The sequence below is a fragment of the Sphaeramia orbicularis genome, chromosome 9 (genome assembly GCF_902148855.1).
Source record: "Sphaeramia orbicularis chromosome 9, fSphaOr1.1, whole genome shotgun sequence".
In the NCBI taxonomy this organism is placed as follows: Eukaryota; Metazoa; Chordata; class Actinopteri; order Kurtiformes; family Apogonidae; genus Sphaeramia; species Sphaeramia orbicularis.
Genome location: NC_043965.1, coordinates 27,564,109 through 27,581,847, shown reverse-complemented (window position 1 = coordinate 27,581,847; position 17,739 = coordinate 27,564,109). Strand labels below are relative to the sequence as shown.

The following is a 17,739-nucleotide window of genomic DNA, read 5'->3' as shown; positions in this document are numbered from 1 at the left end:
CAACCAGCGTGAGGACAGCACAGCCAATGTTTTCAGTGTTACTTAACTTTAAATGTCTATTAAATCACTGAGATGTAGAATATTACTATACAAGCTTATTAAGATGTTTTCATCTCTTGCTTTCTTGTTGCATCATCTTTTGAAAGCACTTTTCAGTGAATTCCTGTAGATAAACTATGTAACCTCACTGTAAGTTGCCTCTGTTTACACTGCTGATCAAATTACAGCCAGAGGGAAATTGTTTGTTTAGGCCATACACCAAGTGTCATTGTGCTTATGACAGCAATTTCAGAGTTTTTTTTTTTTGCCAGTCATACAGTGGGATTTGTAACTTTTTCCACCATTAACAAAACTGGTCAGACACCCTCTCCATCAGCAAGGGAGAGGGGGAGGAGGGATGGAGGGAGGGAGCAGCAAATGTTGTTTGGTGCTGGCGGTTTCAAGACTCCCCTGGACCAAAGGGAGACAGAGACCAAAGAGTTGTTTTTTTTTTTGTTTTTTTTTTTATCCTGCGTTTTTGTGCCTGAGCTGATATTATGTGTATGTGTCTTGCACAATTAATGGGACTACAGCGTCCCCTAGTTTTTTAAGGGAAATCTTTTTGTGAAGGGAAACAGACTTTATTCTCTGCAGCTCCATGTAATACTAATGGTAAAGTGGTGTAAAGATCTCCCAGGTGCAGAAGATATTATAATATATTTGCTCTCAGAGAACTTCTTCTGACAGTTTACCTTATGCGACTAATAACCCTTAATTGTCTTTATTTGTACCGTGTGCACTCTGTGACAAGCAACTGGAATAAAAAACATAAAGTCAAACAGGAAACAGCCTGTGATCATATGTAGTACAGTGCTGCTCTCTTAAATGCATCGCTGAACTGTAATATATCCTCAGTTCTGACACTTCAGCAATTACTCATTGGAAAACAAAAACACAATGTGACAAGGTGTACTATTGTTCATGCTAAATTATTTACTGAGCCACGAGCTTTTGTAAACTTTAGCTCCAATTAATCTCAAGAAGCTCTTTTGTTGGAGAGCTTAATCGTTTGCTAATTAGCGTCCTTGCTAACAGACACTCTCAGTGGAAATATACGATTACATAGCCCATCGACAGGCTCAGTAAACAAAGGCTGTTTGCCAAAATGCCAAAGCAGTTGCTGTAAAGCCGGAGTGGGGCAAATGTACCATTGTTTGTTTGTGTGTAGACTGCTATATCGTGTGCGAGAAAGTGTGAAAAAGATGACTGTGGGGGGAAAAAAAGAGGAGGTTTGATTTTGAGGTGCATTTGTTTCCCACTTTGTATTTCACATCCAATGCATTTTAACTGGAAATAACATTGCTTGTTTGAAAGTGACAATACTGAGTCCATGATCTGGACTGCCGGGAATAGATGACCTCAGACAGATGGCACAGTGCTGCGAGATTGAGCTATGAAACGAGGACCTGGTGGGTGGACTAAGACAGAAAAGCAGAAAAAAGGAGGAGAAACAGATCAGAAACATGACAGTTGGGAAGGAGGATGGATACATACTGTATCTTCTGCATTGAATTAAGTGTGTTTAAAAGATAACTGATGAACCCTGTACATGTTTTTATTTCAGAAAGCATTCACAGGGTTTGAATAAAATGAGAATGTAATTTAACCCATAAAGACCCAAACATCCACCGCAGACCAAAAGCATGTACTGATGTAAACTGTTGAACCATTAATCCATGTAAATAACTGGTGTAAAATGCAGTTTGTGATATTTTCATGGTCATCAGATATGTTAAGATAATATATTTTGCTGAAAAAGTCACTTTTTCTTCAGTTTTTTCTATTTTGATATAATAACTTTAGATGTTACTCTGAGCTTTAATGAACATTTATTTATTTATTTATTTATTTAAAATGTGCAAAGAAACTAAATAAAACAAATCAAAGCAAAATAGGACAAAAACAAAAATAACATTTAAATGAACAGAATCTATCTTCAAGTACTTGCAAGTCTGAATTTTGCATGGTCGAAAAGGAGTAGGAAGAAGTATAAACTCATCTCTATGATCAGTGAATGAAATATAGGAAAACAGATGATTTTAACTGAAAAAATGCTCAATTCAGAGGATAATATTATAATAAATGGCGATAAATCACTTAGGAAATGTTAAATAGAGAGAAAAATTCATTTGAGAACTTACACAAAACTTACACCGGGTCCTTATGGGTTAATAATATTTTTATGAAGTGTCATTCTCTGTTTCTCAGCCATGTTTGTCCAGTACAGACGGATGTTTTATTATATGCACACATTACAGAATACAAGTGAAGCTGTAAACAATTTGGGAAAAAGTAAAATTCAGGAAATGTATAAAACCGGATAATATGCATACTTTGTCTCACCCTCACTTGTTTTTCATTATCTCTCTGTCTCGCTCTGGATCAGATAATTTACACTCCTGACTGCAGTTGTGATTTCCAGAGATGGAGTGTAACACACTGGGGCTTGGTTTTGATTGTCACCACAGGCCTACAGATTACATACGGTCACAGTCAATGGGGAAAGCACTAAGTCCCCTATGATGGAGTATGTGTGATCCAGCTGCCTCTCGGGCACTCATCCACTTAGGAAACCTAAGTCAGTCAATCCATCAGTCCGCCAAACCGCCGCAAGTTTATCAGTCAACAGGTTACACAACATTAACTCTACTCCTATTTTTAGTCATGTATCTGTATTACCTCTGCCATTGGATGGTATGTTTTTATCATCAGTGAAAACATTACCAGTCTTTGGACACATTTTCCTAATCTTTTTTGTCCCTGATGATAGTAACTAAATTCCAATAATAGTCTTAATAATAATTAAACCATAAAAACTCAAACATCCACTGTCGACCAAAACCATTTATTGATCTAAACTGTTTAATACCTGTTGATCCACTAATCCTATTAATATATGGTGTAAAATGCAGGTTGTCATCTTTTCATGGTCATCACATATGACCCAATTGGACGTTCAGAGGATCTGTAGTTACCATGGAAACACTGTTGTCTTCTACAACATTGATTCACCAGTAAATCCCATAGAGTTGGATCAATGACAGTGGATGGAGACACTGGGATTATGCTCAGTTAATGACAGATTTAGCTGAAAAAGTCACTTTTCCTCAGTTTTCTCTGTTTCTGATCTCTGTTTCTGATATATAACCCTCAACTTTAATCTGAGGTTTAATGAATCAGTGAATTAAACATAAGAAAATACTTGATTTTCACTGAAACAAATGCAAAACACAGAGGATAATATTGAAAAAATTGTGATAAATCATGTAAGAAAGGTTGAAAAGAGAAAAAATAATTTTGGGAAGTGCCACAGAAGTAGCTCTGGGTCTTTATGGGTTAAGATGGGGGTGAAAAAAACATGTCAGTCAAAATTGATCTGATTTTATAGTGTCAAGATCTGTTTCCACACTGAAAGGTTGAATAATAAGAAAAATACTGGGTGTGTTTATGTTTTTTTGGGTAATTAATCTGCTGTCATGGAAGTTTGTGCTCTCCAAGTGCTATCTAGGTGTATAAAGCATAAAGAACATTGCAATTATACAGAGAAACTTTTTGAGAGCCAAAGGTGAACCCCATAATCTGTAATGTTATAGCCAGAGAAACATGCCAAACTGTCACAGTAGAGGAACTATAATTAGTTTTGGTTAACTGCCTCTGCATAGAGGACTATAATGACTAACTATCGAAATTTTTGTTGCTTCATTTTCTGGCAAATGACCAGTGTTGAATGATCTAATTAATACATGTAAACGTTTGAGCAGCAGCTACAGGTTAATAAAGGGGCAGAAGAAAGCCAGGGAGACAGAGGAGATGAAGGAGTGAATGGATGGAGAGAACTGTGCAGAAATGAAGAGGAATGAGAAGTTAATCTCTGAAATTAGTAGAGGCTAACTGTTCATTACCTCCGTGTGGATCAGAGTAGAGGGTTCTTAACAGAGGTCGACTCAGCATCAAGAGTGGGCTGGCCGTTGATCTGTGCTCCACTTACTACACCCCTGTTATCTAAACTGCTGTCTATGTGTCTCGCCTTTCTTCCCCTTTATCAGTGTCACTCTCTGTCTTCCTCCCACCCACTAATAACAGCTTCTGTCGTTTTAGTGCTGCCCTTCACTTACACAAGATCATGACAGAATGAACTGTGTATCACAAGATCCAAGCATGCAAATATTATCATAAAGATATTGTTTTCTATTTCACCAGAACCTTCTTGGAACATTTCTTTTTTTACTAGTTAACCCTTCTCTCTACCTCCTCACTCTCTGTCTACTTCTTCATCATCCTCCTCCTCCTCCATCCTGTGAAGCACGTGGTTATGCCTGCCAGTGGTTGTCATGGTGATCAACCCCAGGGGACTCATCCCAAAACCAAAAGTTCTGCTTGTCTGAAATAGAACCTCTGCCTCTCTCCAGGGAGAAGGGGTTCATTTGGCACATGAAGGGAGTCATGGATTGAGAGAGGGAGAGGTTTAGTGAAGGAGTGAGGGATGAGTGAAGGAGAGAGAAGAAGAAGAAGAGAAAGAGGAAGAGAGAGAGAGAGAGAGGCGGTGTGCATCCATTCCAACTGGGTCACATCGCGGGAGCATTGCGTAAGCATAAACACTGCTGCCCCTGCGATATGCCCTTAGTGCACGCATACTCACACTGACACACAAAGACATGTGCACAAACACTCTGTGTCTCTTAAGAGTCTACTACAATGTGAGAATCAGACGTTTATTGTACAGCAGTCTGTAGTATTCATTTAAGCTGTGGTCCACTTCTGTTTCTCCTGTGCTCTTCCTCCTCTCTGTGGATTTGTGATCACCGATAAGTATGCTGTGACAGTGAAGTGAACTCTCCTCTCTGTTAGCTGCTAGACTGGACAGCAGCATGACGTAGCACTTCTTCACTGCTGCATATCCAAAAACACATGGCAGTGTGCGAACAAGACACTGACCTCCAATTTCTGAGACACAGGATGCATCACACCTGTGTCAGTGGAGGGCTCCTGTGACTGTCGGCTCTTCACATGCTGGAAATGAATTCACCTGAGTCCTTTATTAGAGTCTATGTGCCATGTTACTGACCAGACTCATACATGTGTATCAGTTATTCCAACAGGTGATTATGCATTGAAGTAGATCACCATCAGTGTCCTTCCACCCTCTTTGTATCTTTTGAATTTCCTCAGAAGCTGCTCTGTAGCAGTGTTTCATGCATGTACAGGCTTAGGAAGACTTTTAAGCAGGCTTCATCTCCCCACAGTGCACCCTCCCTATGCATGCTGGGCATGATGTTTACAGGCCCTCAGTGGTGCTGCCTCTTCCCAACATGCTCTGTTCCACACGTTTGAATATCTTAACACTTATGTAAATAAACACCAATGCAAATGCAGTTCATATTTGCGAGAGTTGTTTGCGCAGTGCGCTGTGTGTGTGTCGGTAGAGGGTGTGATTGTCTATAAAAGGAACAGCCAAAGCCAGTTGTTTAAAATCCTTGTTGGACGGTTTCAAATCCCCCCTTGCACGGAGAGAGGAAAATAGAGGGAGGGAGTGCGGATGTGTGTATGTCTGTGTGTCTGTCTGCATGTCAGGACGACCGTAAGCACAGAGGCTTTCCAATCAGGAAAAGGATGGGAGAGACAGTGACAGACAGACAGGCGGACCTCAGACACACAGACAGACAGACAGACGTGGAAACAGAGGGAAAGGCAGTGTGGAGCAAACACAGAGGGGTGGAGCTACGCAGAGGAGGGCGTACCCGAGCTGCTGTCACTCACTGGGGGTTGCCATGGTGAGTGGGCGGCCCCGAACAGCAGGACATCCAATGGGAGGCGACGCTGCTTGTGTCACCATGGTGACGGGGCTGTGCCCAGGGAGGTTGTGATGGGTTGACAGGTGCGTGACAATCGGAGCTCTCTGCAAGCATGTACGCCAAAGGCAAGAGTAGCAACGTGCCGTCCGACAGCCAAGCCAGAGAAAAGTAAGTTTTATTTATGGGGGAGGAAACCGCGGCTGTGAGGGAAGTTCACGAGCGGCCGGGGGCAGTCACACACGGAGCTGAGATAGGGGAGGGCACACGGCGCGAGACTCAGCGGCGTGGGGCTCTGTCTGCGCTCTTCACGGCGCACAAAGTTTCATTTATCTGAAGGAATATCCACGGTCATACCGGCGAGTGTTTGTTTGAACAGACTTGGAGAGTATTTTCTACATTTAAGCCGCAGTTTGTTGCTGTGGTTAAACCCAGGTTTAGATGTTTTCATTCTGAATTCGCTAACATCCTTCTCCAGTGATGGCATTACTCGACTGTTTTTTTATTTTTATTTTGTCAAGTTTTGAAGTTATTTTATGTTAAACCTTGTGTGTTTGTATTATCTGCCTGTGTGTCGTATTTAGCCGAGATAGAAAAACTGTACAACATGTATGTGAAACATACAGTCGCGATCTTGTGTCGACAGTGGAAGCAGAAGAAAAGTCCGCACATGAGTGTGTTTGGAGGTGTCACTTCTAACACAGAATATGTGTTGTGTTGAATGTGTTCCATCAGTCTGGTCAGCGATGGACGAGCTTTGTGTCAGCAGACAGTCAGCGAGACAGAGACTGCCGATCCGTTTGTGAAAACACTTACCAGAACTACTTCCCCCTTTTTCTTGTGTATTATCGAATAAGGATAATATATGAAGAGTGGTTTTCATGCAGTGTCTTCTGACTGAATGTGCACTGACAGTGTTGGCGGTAAATCTGAGGAACAAAGAACAGTATATAACTTAATTATTGATTTTTAACAGTCACAAGAGCTTTGACAGTTTCTGAGGCAGATACATGACAATAGAAATCATAAGTTTGTGCTGCTGTTCAACACCACCTCAGATGAGATGTACATGATCTGTGAAAACAAACAATTAGTTGAATATAGAGTGTCAGATCCTCCATGATGCTCTATGATGGTTCAATAAAATCTGGAAAAGGAATGATGATGATTGAGTACTTCATGGTGCTCAGGGATAAATGTTCAAAGAGCTCGGATCAGAGATCAGAGCCTGCTTTAGAGGAGAACTGTGGATTTATTGATGAAATGCCTTTTACTGTGAACTGGGAAAAATGTGTCTTTGTTTAGGAGTGATAAATGAATTCCTGGGGTTATAGGATGAGATAACTAGATGAAGACAAATATTCCAAGCCATCATCTTAATCATCTCACCCCAACCCCTACACTCCTGCTTATTGTGTCTGCTGAATACCGTTCATTCATGTTTGTCAGCAGTGTGATTGAGTGTTCAGTCCCATCCCTTGAGCCCAATTCTTTACCCCGAATCGATCTGAACAGGACTGGACCATACAGTGTGGCTCCAGTATTACATGAAACAGGCAGATACGGGAAGCTTCTTTAATTTTTCTAAGCTAGATGCTCTGTTTACGAACAAGCAAGCATGTGAGGATATGTGAATGAACTATTTAGTTAATGTAACACAGCAAATCTATGCCTGCAGAACTGCTAGCCACAATTCCCCTGATGGATTACTGGGAAGCCCAAGCTCACCTGTGATGAAGAGGGCAGACTCCACATTTTCAGACTTACAGTGTTACCATATCCCATTAATGCCTGACCCACTGTCCAACTTAATCAGCGCTTTTTGGTCACTTGGAAGTTTAAGTAACAACATTTAGTCCCTCTAGGAAGTTGCAATGCTGTATTTTCAACCACTGATATAAATTCAACTGCACATTCATCTATCTTCTTCTCCTTACCCATAAACCACCTCAAATGAGGAACTGAGATTTTCTCCAACAAATACTGCAATTTTTTATTTTTTTTATTTTTCATGTATTTATGGGGAGTTTTGTAACCCAGAGATGCACTGTCCACGTGTGCATGTTTGGAAGACCTACTTTGCTGACATTATACTTTGTAGGTTTATTTTTCTGTCTTTATTTATTTAGTGTCCTGTGCATATAATTTAGAGTTTTCATGCTGTTTACTGATCATTTTTGATGTATCTGTTTACATTTGGAGGTGTATTTTTAAAGTGATGTTCCAGTGGGTGTTTGTGCTAAGGCCATGACAAAAGAAGGGACAAGATGATGAGAAAACACCAGATGAAAAGGCAGTGAAAGGCAAAAATCAGGCAAGGCAGAGTTTCATTTGTCTCTTAACAAGCAGCCTTGTTTATCAGTGGTGTGTATCAGAGAAGCAGAGCGGGCCCAGTGCTGCCGAGTCTTCAGTTGTTTCTCATTTCTGCAGCGCAGCAGGGGATCAGAGAGTGGGAGAGACAGAGGGCAACAACAGATTGAGGGAAAGGAGGAGGAGGAGGGGAGAGAGCAGGACTGAGGGAATTTGCTGGATCATTAGTTTACAGTGTTGTAGTATTGACCTCAGAATGGACCCCTGCAGACACAGGGCTCTGGCGTTTCGCCCATATAGATATAGAGCAGCTCTAAATGCAACTGACCTCTATGCAACTCTGTTTATCAGTGTGTGCAATAAGCCACTGATTCGTGTGGTGTGTTCTTGCAACAGATGCATTTTGGGAATATGCTGTTTTGGTTCATGTTTCACAGATTTGTAAATGTTTGCCTCGTGGCTTTGCAGGTTGCACGCAGAAAGTTTATAGAGTGATAGCCTATTACTTTGCATCACAAATACATCATCAAAGGGCATGATCTATCAGAGGTTTCTCAAACAAAGAACACCATGTCTTTTTTCATGTCTTTTTTTCTTCTTCCACTTTCTTTGTAAAATATTGTTTGGACACTTACTAATTTTACATGTCTGTGAAAATCTTAATAAATCCCTCCTCTACTATCTATGGTTTTCTATGAACAGACTCATTGTGATGACTGAAAAGCCTACCATCAGTGTAATTAATCTGCAAGATCACTATCAAAGCATAGTTCATTCTTTCTCATATAAAGATGTTTAAATACATCAAGGATAAGTAGACCTGAGGTATGAAACCATTCTGTAATTACATGTGATTCATTATCATGAGGCTTATTTCTCTAGATTGTATTTCAGATTGTTTGCATATCTCCAGTACTACGAACCACTGGTATTGAGTGAAAGAAATCTATATTTTCTGGTAATTTTAGATGAGCTGATATTTGAAGATTTCAAACAACACATGCAGTTTACAAAATTGTGGCTTCAGCTGAAATCAGGAAGCTCTTTCTGATACTACTGATACTGTACATAATTGTGTGTACTTCTGTTAAATCCTGATGTAGATTTTTCATTGTTACTTGTGTTTGTGTCTGTCACGATGCAAGGAAACTGAAAGCAGTTTATGCAGTCTTCACACCTATGTGCCTGTAGAGAACACTCTCTGGGTCTCAGATAGCAACTGTTCTGCTCTCTCTTCTCTCTCTCTGGCTGTACCTGTGTTACGGTCTGCACTTGATTTTGATTCAAAGTGACAGTACACGACCACTGACTGTGTACTGCAGTTGTTCAACGAGTGTAGGTTTCAGTCACTGGCAGTTAGAGGACACATTCCACATAGTTCTGGGATTGTGGTCCTGAGTGATTTGGATTGCAGCACATAGTACACATTCCTTTTTTTTCCTTTTCTGTTTGTGAATCATGAACAAGACCATTGGATGGCTCTGTGCAAATTCTGCCTAAAACACACACATATGGTTTTAAGTCTCACTCTTCTCTGTCTCTCACACACACCTACAGGACATATCTCTTGGGAACTTTTTCCTAGAAAGTACAACATGCATTTGGTTTTTCTTTACACATTATATTAATAAGCACAAACTGTTAACTCACAGTTGTAAAAAGCACAACTTTCAGAAGTGTCATTGTTGTTCAGGTGCCAAGCATAAATCTGGTGCAGACTTAAGCATTTCTGGTGCTGGAGGGATCATCATTCTGCACACATACACACACAGCTACTTCTGAACCGAGACACCTCAGAATCCTGCCAGGAGGCTGCCAATGCAGCATTGCGCAGACTGAGGCAAAGCATTGCATGCTGGGAGTGTTTATCCGACAGAAGCAATTCAGGCTGCCACTCTGGCTCTGACAGTGAGCTACATTACAGGAGAACTACAATGAAAAGAGAGCAATATCTCAGACACATACTGTATGCCCCCAGTGCCTTGCATAGAGTGTGTGGAGGGAATCAGATTTTGTCCATGTGTGCTGCCACCTGATGAATGTAACTGATGAGTGTGTTGTTTGTTTAATGCATTATAGTGTCCTTGAGAAATGACAGAGGCAGACTCATTAGAGGAAAGTGAGGGAGATCATTTGTTAGAGCATGAACAAAAGAATGTAGCCAGAGGATAACCATATGGTGTTGGTGACGTAACTGGGAAAAAAATGAGGAAAAAAAAAATAGTACAGAAGATAAGCATTACATTTAAAAAGCTACTTTAGGGGTAACAAATGTTTAGTAGTTGAGGTAAAAAAAAAAAGACAAACAGACAGATGTAATGAGAATATGAATAATATTTTCATCCCTTATCTATGAACAAACCAAGCCTTAAACCTAATGGAAAAATTCATCTGAGAAGGGATGCAAATGTGTGGACAGAAGACCCACTGATCTCACACTGCAAAAGAATAATGCAGTAATAATTCAGTTTGTTTATTGAAATACACAATAAAGTTGAAGGGTGGTAGAGGAGACGTCCCACCCCTTATGGTTGTGTCTCATGGGACCTTATATCAGAAAGAAATGCAGTACAGTTAGAGGACAGATACAAGTCACTTTTTGATCCCATTGTTTACACATATGATGTTTATCAGTGTCAAAGATAACTTTACAAGTCATGTAAAGTTTCTTGTAAAGCTGTTGAAGTATCAGGCATATATAGGTAAACAGGTATTTATACAGACTATACAACCCAAAAGTCTCTCCCTATTATCTGGTCAGAGTAACTGAAGATGTCTCTGCACCGTCAACATGATCAGACAGAGCAATTTTCACCACTTCTAATAATTTTTCACCTCCTCTCAAAGAATAAAATGAAATTCAATTAGGTAACACTCATTTATCTGGTGGCCGTGTGTATCACATGCTGTTTCATATTTATTCAAGATCTTTTTTCCGAGGGAGACCTGGCCAAGACGGTACACCAGTTACAGTAAAAGGAACATTAAAATACACTAAACATAGTATCCAGCCGTAAGAGACAAGGAAAGAATAAAACCAACAGAGTTAAATGACCAGTTAAAGTTTTAAAATGATCCAGTGAGACTAGATATTTCAGATGTGAGGAGCTATAGACAAACATCATGAGTGTAAATGGTGACACAATTCAAATGGCATCAATAAATAATTCATCTCTTGCTATTCATATGTTTTACAAAGTTAGGTCCCATAATGCAAACTGGATGGGGTGGGAATGTAAATCAGTAAAGAGACTGGAAAAGTCTTTAAAAAAAGAGTTTGTCTAAATTCTAAAAATATGAACAAGTATAAACACACATTTCTGTAACACTTTCCTGTTTCATGGTCCACTTTAATATCCTTGAAACAATGGTGTCGTCTCCACCAAAATCCTATAGACCTCGTAGTATGAAAGTATCACCAAAAGTATAGTGTGTTTCAATACACACACACAGACAGACACAAGTGAAAATAGCATCATGTTCACCTTCAATATGCAAGGTGACTGTCAGAATTTAATTTATAAATTGTTAAATAATTATAGGAGCATTAGACACAGCAGGTAAAACCCCTTAATGGTGATGTACAGAAATGAAACATATTTTTGCCTCAGAAACACTGAAATTATATATATCCATGGCTTACAGATGCATACAATAGGAACTTCTTATTCTGGTGTGTTGGATTTAGGGAGAAAGAAAGAGTTTTTGTGTCCAGGTCAGACGAGGTCAGGTGATATCCTGCAGGACCTCATGGTCTGTTGCTCCATAATGATTGTGTGTCGGACCTTGGTGCTTTACACACATCTCCCTTTCTCTGTGGATCACTTACACTGGTAAGTGGCCACACCTGGTTCTCTTGGCTGAGGTCCAGTGGTGGGAGTAAGAAGTCCCAGTGAAAAGCCCCTGACCCCATACATGAGAGCAACATGGTGAACCTCAGATTTAGATAAACCCTGTTCCTCCTCTTCTTTAAAGTCAGAAAAGAGCGAGAGAAGTGTGTGTGTTGCTGCATATGTGTATGTGAATCCCTCTTTTTGCTGTTTTGGGTCAACTGAGAGCATGCTGCATGTGTAATCTGTAAGCCCATCTGAGCTGTCTGTTTACAGCACTTTCCCCATATGTTTCATTCCTCAACATCAGCCTCCATCTGTCCGTCATGCTGGCTGTGTGAATGTGAACTACAGCATCCAGTGATCATTATACAGCTAATAGCCTCTCCAGCTCTCATGGGATGTGTGTGAACAACTGTGAGAACACAGAGAGCTGTCACCATGACTGTTGTTGTCTTTTATGAACACTGGTGGTCAGTGAAGGATATTGACTTAAAGCTGCTGCCAATGTTTTAATCCTCACAGCGTTTTAGATTAGCATCAATCTGGGATTACAAGATACAGAGCTCTGATATATTTGCCTCTTTCTTGGTGTACAGAGCTGTCTTCAAATGAAAGCGATGATGACAGTTTGACAAGGCTCTGATAAAAAACACTTTTTAACCTGCTGAACACATACAGGCTGTTAAAAGTCCTCTTTTATCTGCTGGCATCCCTGCTAGTCTCTCTCTTATCCCCGTTGCCAGAGATGTAACACAGAACTGCTATCAAAGCAGTGGCCTCATATTGAGCTGTGTGAGGAGGAGGGGGGGACAGCCTGTGATCGACGTAGGCACACAAAAGGTTGACATGTCAATCAACAGCCAGGACCCTGTAGAAGGCACCCTCACAGAATGCCTTGGGGTCCTTGGGAGGGATTGACGTGACAAAAGGCTTCCGTCAGCATCAGATAGGATGTAGGAGAGAAGAGGAAGAGAGGGCACAGCATCCTAAAAGTCTTTTATCACTCCTCTCAAAAGACGGAGGGTGCTGATGACCCGCTGCTGGTCCCATGGGACCCATGGGTGTCCCTGAATGCTTCTGTTTTAATTAGAAAAGGCATATCACATCTTTTATTTTTAGACGTGTCCATGGTGCATCTCCATTAGGTGTGTGTGTCCATCAGTCAGTTGGCCAATTGGTCGGTCCCCATTATGTTTAAAATATAATATCTCAGGAACTGTTTTGACAGAATGTCACAAAATGTGGTGGTATTTAACTTGGATTTAACCCATAAAGACCCAAATATCCACCACTGACTAAAAGCATCTACTGCTCTAAAATGTTTAATACCTGTTGATCCACTAATCCTATAAATACATGTAAATAATTGGTGTAAAATGCAGTTTCTCATTTTTTCATGGTCATCAGATATGACCCATTTGGTCATTCAGAGGCTTTGTAGTTACCATGGAAACACCATCATCTTCTGCAACATTGATTCACCAGTAAAACCCATGGGGTTAGATCAATGACAGTGGATGGAGACACTTGGTTTATGCTCAGTTAATGATAGATTTTGTCGAAAAAGTCACGTTTTCTTCATTTTTCTCTATTTCTGATATTATGACAATCAACTTTAATCAGAGCTTTTATGAACATCTACACCACCAGTGAATTAAATATGGGAAAATACCAGATTTTTATTGAAAAAAATGCAAAATACAGAGGATAAAGACCCAAATATCCACCGTTGACCAAAAGCATCTACTGATCTAAAATGTTTAATACCTGTTGATCCACTAATCCTATCAATATGTAAATAATTGGCGTAAAATGCAGTTTTTCATCTTTTCATGGTCATCAGATAGGACCCATGTGGACATTCAGTGGTCCGTACTGAATGTGGAAACACCGTCATCCTCTACAACATTGTTTCCCAAGTAAAATCCATGGAGTTGGATCAATGACAGTGGATGGACACACTTGGTTTATAATCAGTTAGTGATATATTTTGTTGAAAAGTCATTTTTTCCTGATTTGATTTAATAACCTTTGAATTTACTCTGAGGTTTTATGAACATTTACATAATCAGTGAAATAAATATAGGGAAATACCTGATTTTTCCTGAAAAATACAAAAATACGGGATAATATTATAATAAATGGCGATAGGTTAAATAGAGAAAAAAAACTAATTTGGGAGCTGCCACAAAAGTAGCACTGGGTCTTTATGGGTCAAGGAGGAATTGACAAAATATTGGTGGCCAAGGGTCAAAGGTTAAGTCCACTGTGACCTTATTTCATCTCCGGTGCACCTAGAGGGATGTTCCTCTAATTTGACACTCTATTCAAGGTCACGCTTTGACTTCACAAAACACATTTTCACCACAAACATGACTAATTTGGAGAACTACAGGAACAGATTTTGATACAAGATGAGTGGACACATCTGATTGAATTTCTTTTTCCTTTTTCATCTTTACTTCTCTACTCTTGTGACTAACATATTTGAAATACAATACTGTGCCGTACCAGTGTGAATGAGAGTTGCTTTCACACAACTGTAGGGCTGCATCAATTGGGAAATTCCTGGCTGATTTTGTAGTTTTGGTCCATAACTAATCCAGTCTGTCAGCTCTTCAATGTTGTTTATGTTGCACAACAGATAACATCAGCTACCACCATCTACCAGTGAATGTCATCTTATTTTCCAATAGAACAATGCCACGGCTGATATTGGCAGATGGTCAATATATCAGGGCGTCCCTATACAATACCCCCACCTAAAGTTAACTCAACCCAAGAGTCAAACTGAACATATAAACTAAAAAAAAAAGTCTCAATCACAAAAAAGGCTATATAAATATTTTTATTTAAATGCAGCTCTTGTGCCCTGTGTCGATCACATCATATTATTTTGCCATTGACATTAAAGCTGTCTCTTCTAGATTGTGATCTTTCTTGGTCGTTGTAAGACACCAAGAGACCTTTTAGCCTAAAATTGTTATGGCACAACACCGTTGTCTTTGCCAAATGTTTTGAGGAAAGGAAACTGAAATCCGGGTGGATCACAGCAGTTGGTTTTTATTTCCAAACAAATGTCATGTGCCCAAAATAAAGACTTCCATCCTTCACTGAACGACACTAACATCCTTTCTTTTTCAATGTATCAAAAAAAAAAAAAAAATTGATTACATTAAATTTTGTGAATCATAGAGTGTGGGTTGTAGCATTTTTGACCAGGTGTTTACAAGTAATATAGAGTGTAAGTTATCACGATATGTAAACACGATAGCAGTGTGATGTTGGAGGAACAATTCGTTGCCAAAGTGCTGATCTGCAGGTGCCAGTTGGTTAATAATTCACCTAAGTAGTAAACACAACAGGTAGGGAAAGTGTTAAACTTTGGGGCAAAATTAAACTTGAAGGATTTCTTAAAGATCGAAGCGGAGTCTGAAGGCGGATGGAGGCTTTTTACCTACCAAACAGAGGATTCACTATGCAATAATAATATTCCAGTCTCCTTTGCCCTCTGTGAATGTGAAATGATCCTTGAATTTCCAGGACGGAAATGCATTTTTGTCACGGCTCTGGATCAACTAGATGTTGTGTAGGTGCAGAAACACTTCTTGTGTGTCACTGAAATGTCAGAACAAATAATGAAGATGTAAAAAAGTAATCCCTTTAAGTAATCTAATGCTAGTGAAAAAGTCACTGTTCACACATAAACATACTTGTCAACATTGAGATCAAGATGTTAAGATGACAGGGAGTTAATATGAAGCTTTGTTGTCGACATCGTCAGCCTTTGTTCACATTGTTAGTGGTAGCACTTGTGGTATTGTAAGGTTGTTTCTTGTTGCCCCTGGTGACACCAAATATGCACAGCTTTGCTCCAAACCACAGACCGGGAGGGACGCTCTCTCAAAGAGCTTCCTGTAACCTGAGCTCCAGCCAAAAGTAAATGCTGTTGGTGGAAACGCCACTTACAGTCTACAGACTCCTGCATAAATCCTGTTTGTTGTTTTTTTTTTATCTTCAGGTGTCTTATTTGTCATCCCCTTTGCATAGATGATCATGTCGCGTCCTTATCGATGTGCCTGTCCAGCAGTGTCGTCTCTTCTATTTTCATCATCATGTGTGCATTGTCATAGTTGCTTACATGGTCTGACAACACCTCTCGTATGTAACTTGCACTGCTGCTGTTCGTGCTGTAGTGAAACTGCAGATGCTGCTGAGCCTCCCCGTCTGCCAAGTGTAGTGGAGGTTGGTTGGAGGCCTTTCTGCTGATATTCCTCCATCATTGATATGCAAGCTGCATCGCACAGGCGCTAGCGCAAGGTTAAGCATGCGTGACGGCCAGGCTTAGGAACTGCTTCAGACTCTCTCTCTCTTTCTCTCTCTCTCTCTCTCTCTCTCTCTCTCTCTCGCTGTATCCCTCTCTCTCCTGCGCGCACAAACACACATATTCCCTCTGCATAGACCTCACTTTCTCTATATGTTGCTTTTAATTGTTCCTTGTCTGTTTTGTCAATTCAAGCCAGTGTTCTTGACTTTAATTCTCTATAAATGCACTCTCCTACATACCACAACGTCGGTACATTGATCCACATAAAGTACCCGGAGACGTTCTCTGTTTTCTGAACTGACGGCTTTATCTTCTCTATTTGGATTTAGATCGCTCACATCATGGAAGTCTTGACTTTTTAAGGTCTGCTTAATAGTCCTCTTCAACCATAGAGCAGCGAGAGAGATTCTTACCAGAATAAGATAACTGAGTGGAAATAAGTGCAGTAAGCATATTGTGTGAGTTTTTTGTTTGTCATTAAATGCCATTATTTATTTCCAGACATCCCAGTGTATAAATAATATCACTAATTTATGCAAACCCCATGTTGCGCAAGACACTGTATATTTCTCTGAATGCGTAGTTATTTATTTAAGCTTCCTCCAGAGCCTCACAGGCCTTAATAGCCTCACATTCTTCCCTAAATTGCTCTAGATTGCCTTCATCTGTATGAGTTTTTTTTTTTTTTTTTTTTTTTTTTTATCTCATCTTGAAGCTTTGTTGTTCAAAAGAATAGAGGCCTATTAGAGCCAGTAGAAAGGAATTCTAATCTTATGAGATTAGAACAGTACAATCCTTCCAGTCGTCGACATCTCCCTGCGGTTTCGTCGGAGTTGCCGTTCAACGTGGAATGTTGAAATGGTTGAAGATGAACATTATCGGTGGGATGGTGGACAGAACTGGTGGTAGAGGAAAGCGTCCAATGATGTTACACACCTGGTCTGGGTCTGGCTTTAAAAACTAAACACAATATGACAAAGAAGATGACTAACATCCCTTTGAAGCACAGCTAGAGTCAGTAATTGAAAAATCTTTGCAGGTGTAGTTGAAGAAAAACATTCTCTGATTCCAGCCTCTTGAATATGAATAGTTCTGGACCAAATGACCGAAAACTGAACATATTTGTGTCACAGACAAAGTAAGATATTTGAGTATGTCATTTTAGGCTTTTGGACACAGTAATGAACACTACTCATCCTTTTACACACCAAATAAATTAACCCATAAAGGCCCAGTGCTACATTTGTGTCAGTTCCCAAATTAATTTTCTCTATGTCTTTCCTTTCTTAAGTGATTTATCACCATTTATTATAATATTATCTTCTGTACTTTGTATTTTATCAGTATAAATCAGGTATTTTCCTATATTTAATTTAGCGATCATGAAGATGTTCATAAAAGCTCAGTTTAAAGTTGGGGGCATTATATCAAAAACAGAGAA

The 17,739-nt window shown here is 39.9% G+C and overlaps 1 protein-coding gene across 1 annotated transcript in view; it reads left to right on the top strand.

Annotated features, from left to right (window-relative positions):
* Positions 1-5,943: 5,943 nt before the first annotated feature.
* The window catches only part of ssbp2a (single stranded DNA binding protein 2a), a 72,710-nt gene continuing 60,914 nt past the window's right edge, over positions 5,944-17,739 (top strand). Inside the window, exon 1 of the mRNA XM_030142774.1 lies at positions 5,944-5,999. Coding sequence (XP_029998634.1) covers positions 5,944-5,999 — 56 coding nt within the window. The remainder of the gene's footprint in view (positions 6,000-17,739) is intronic.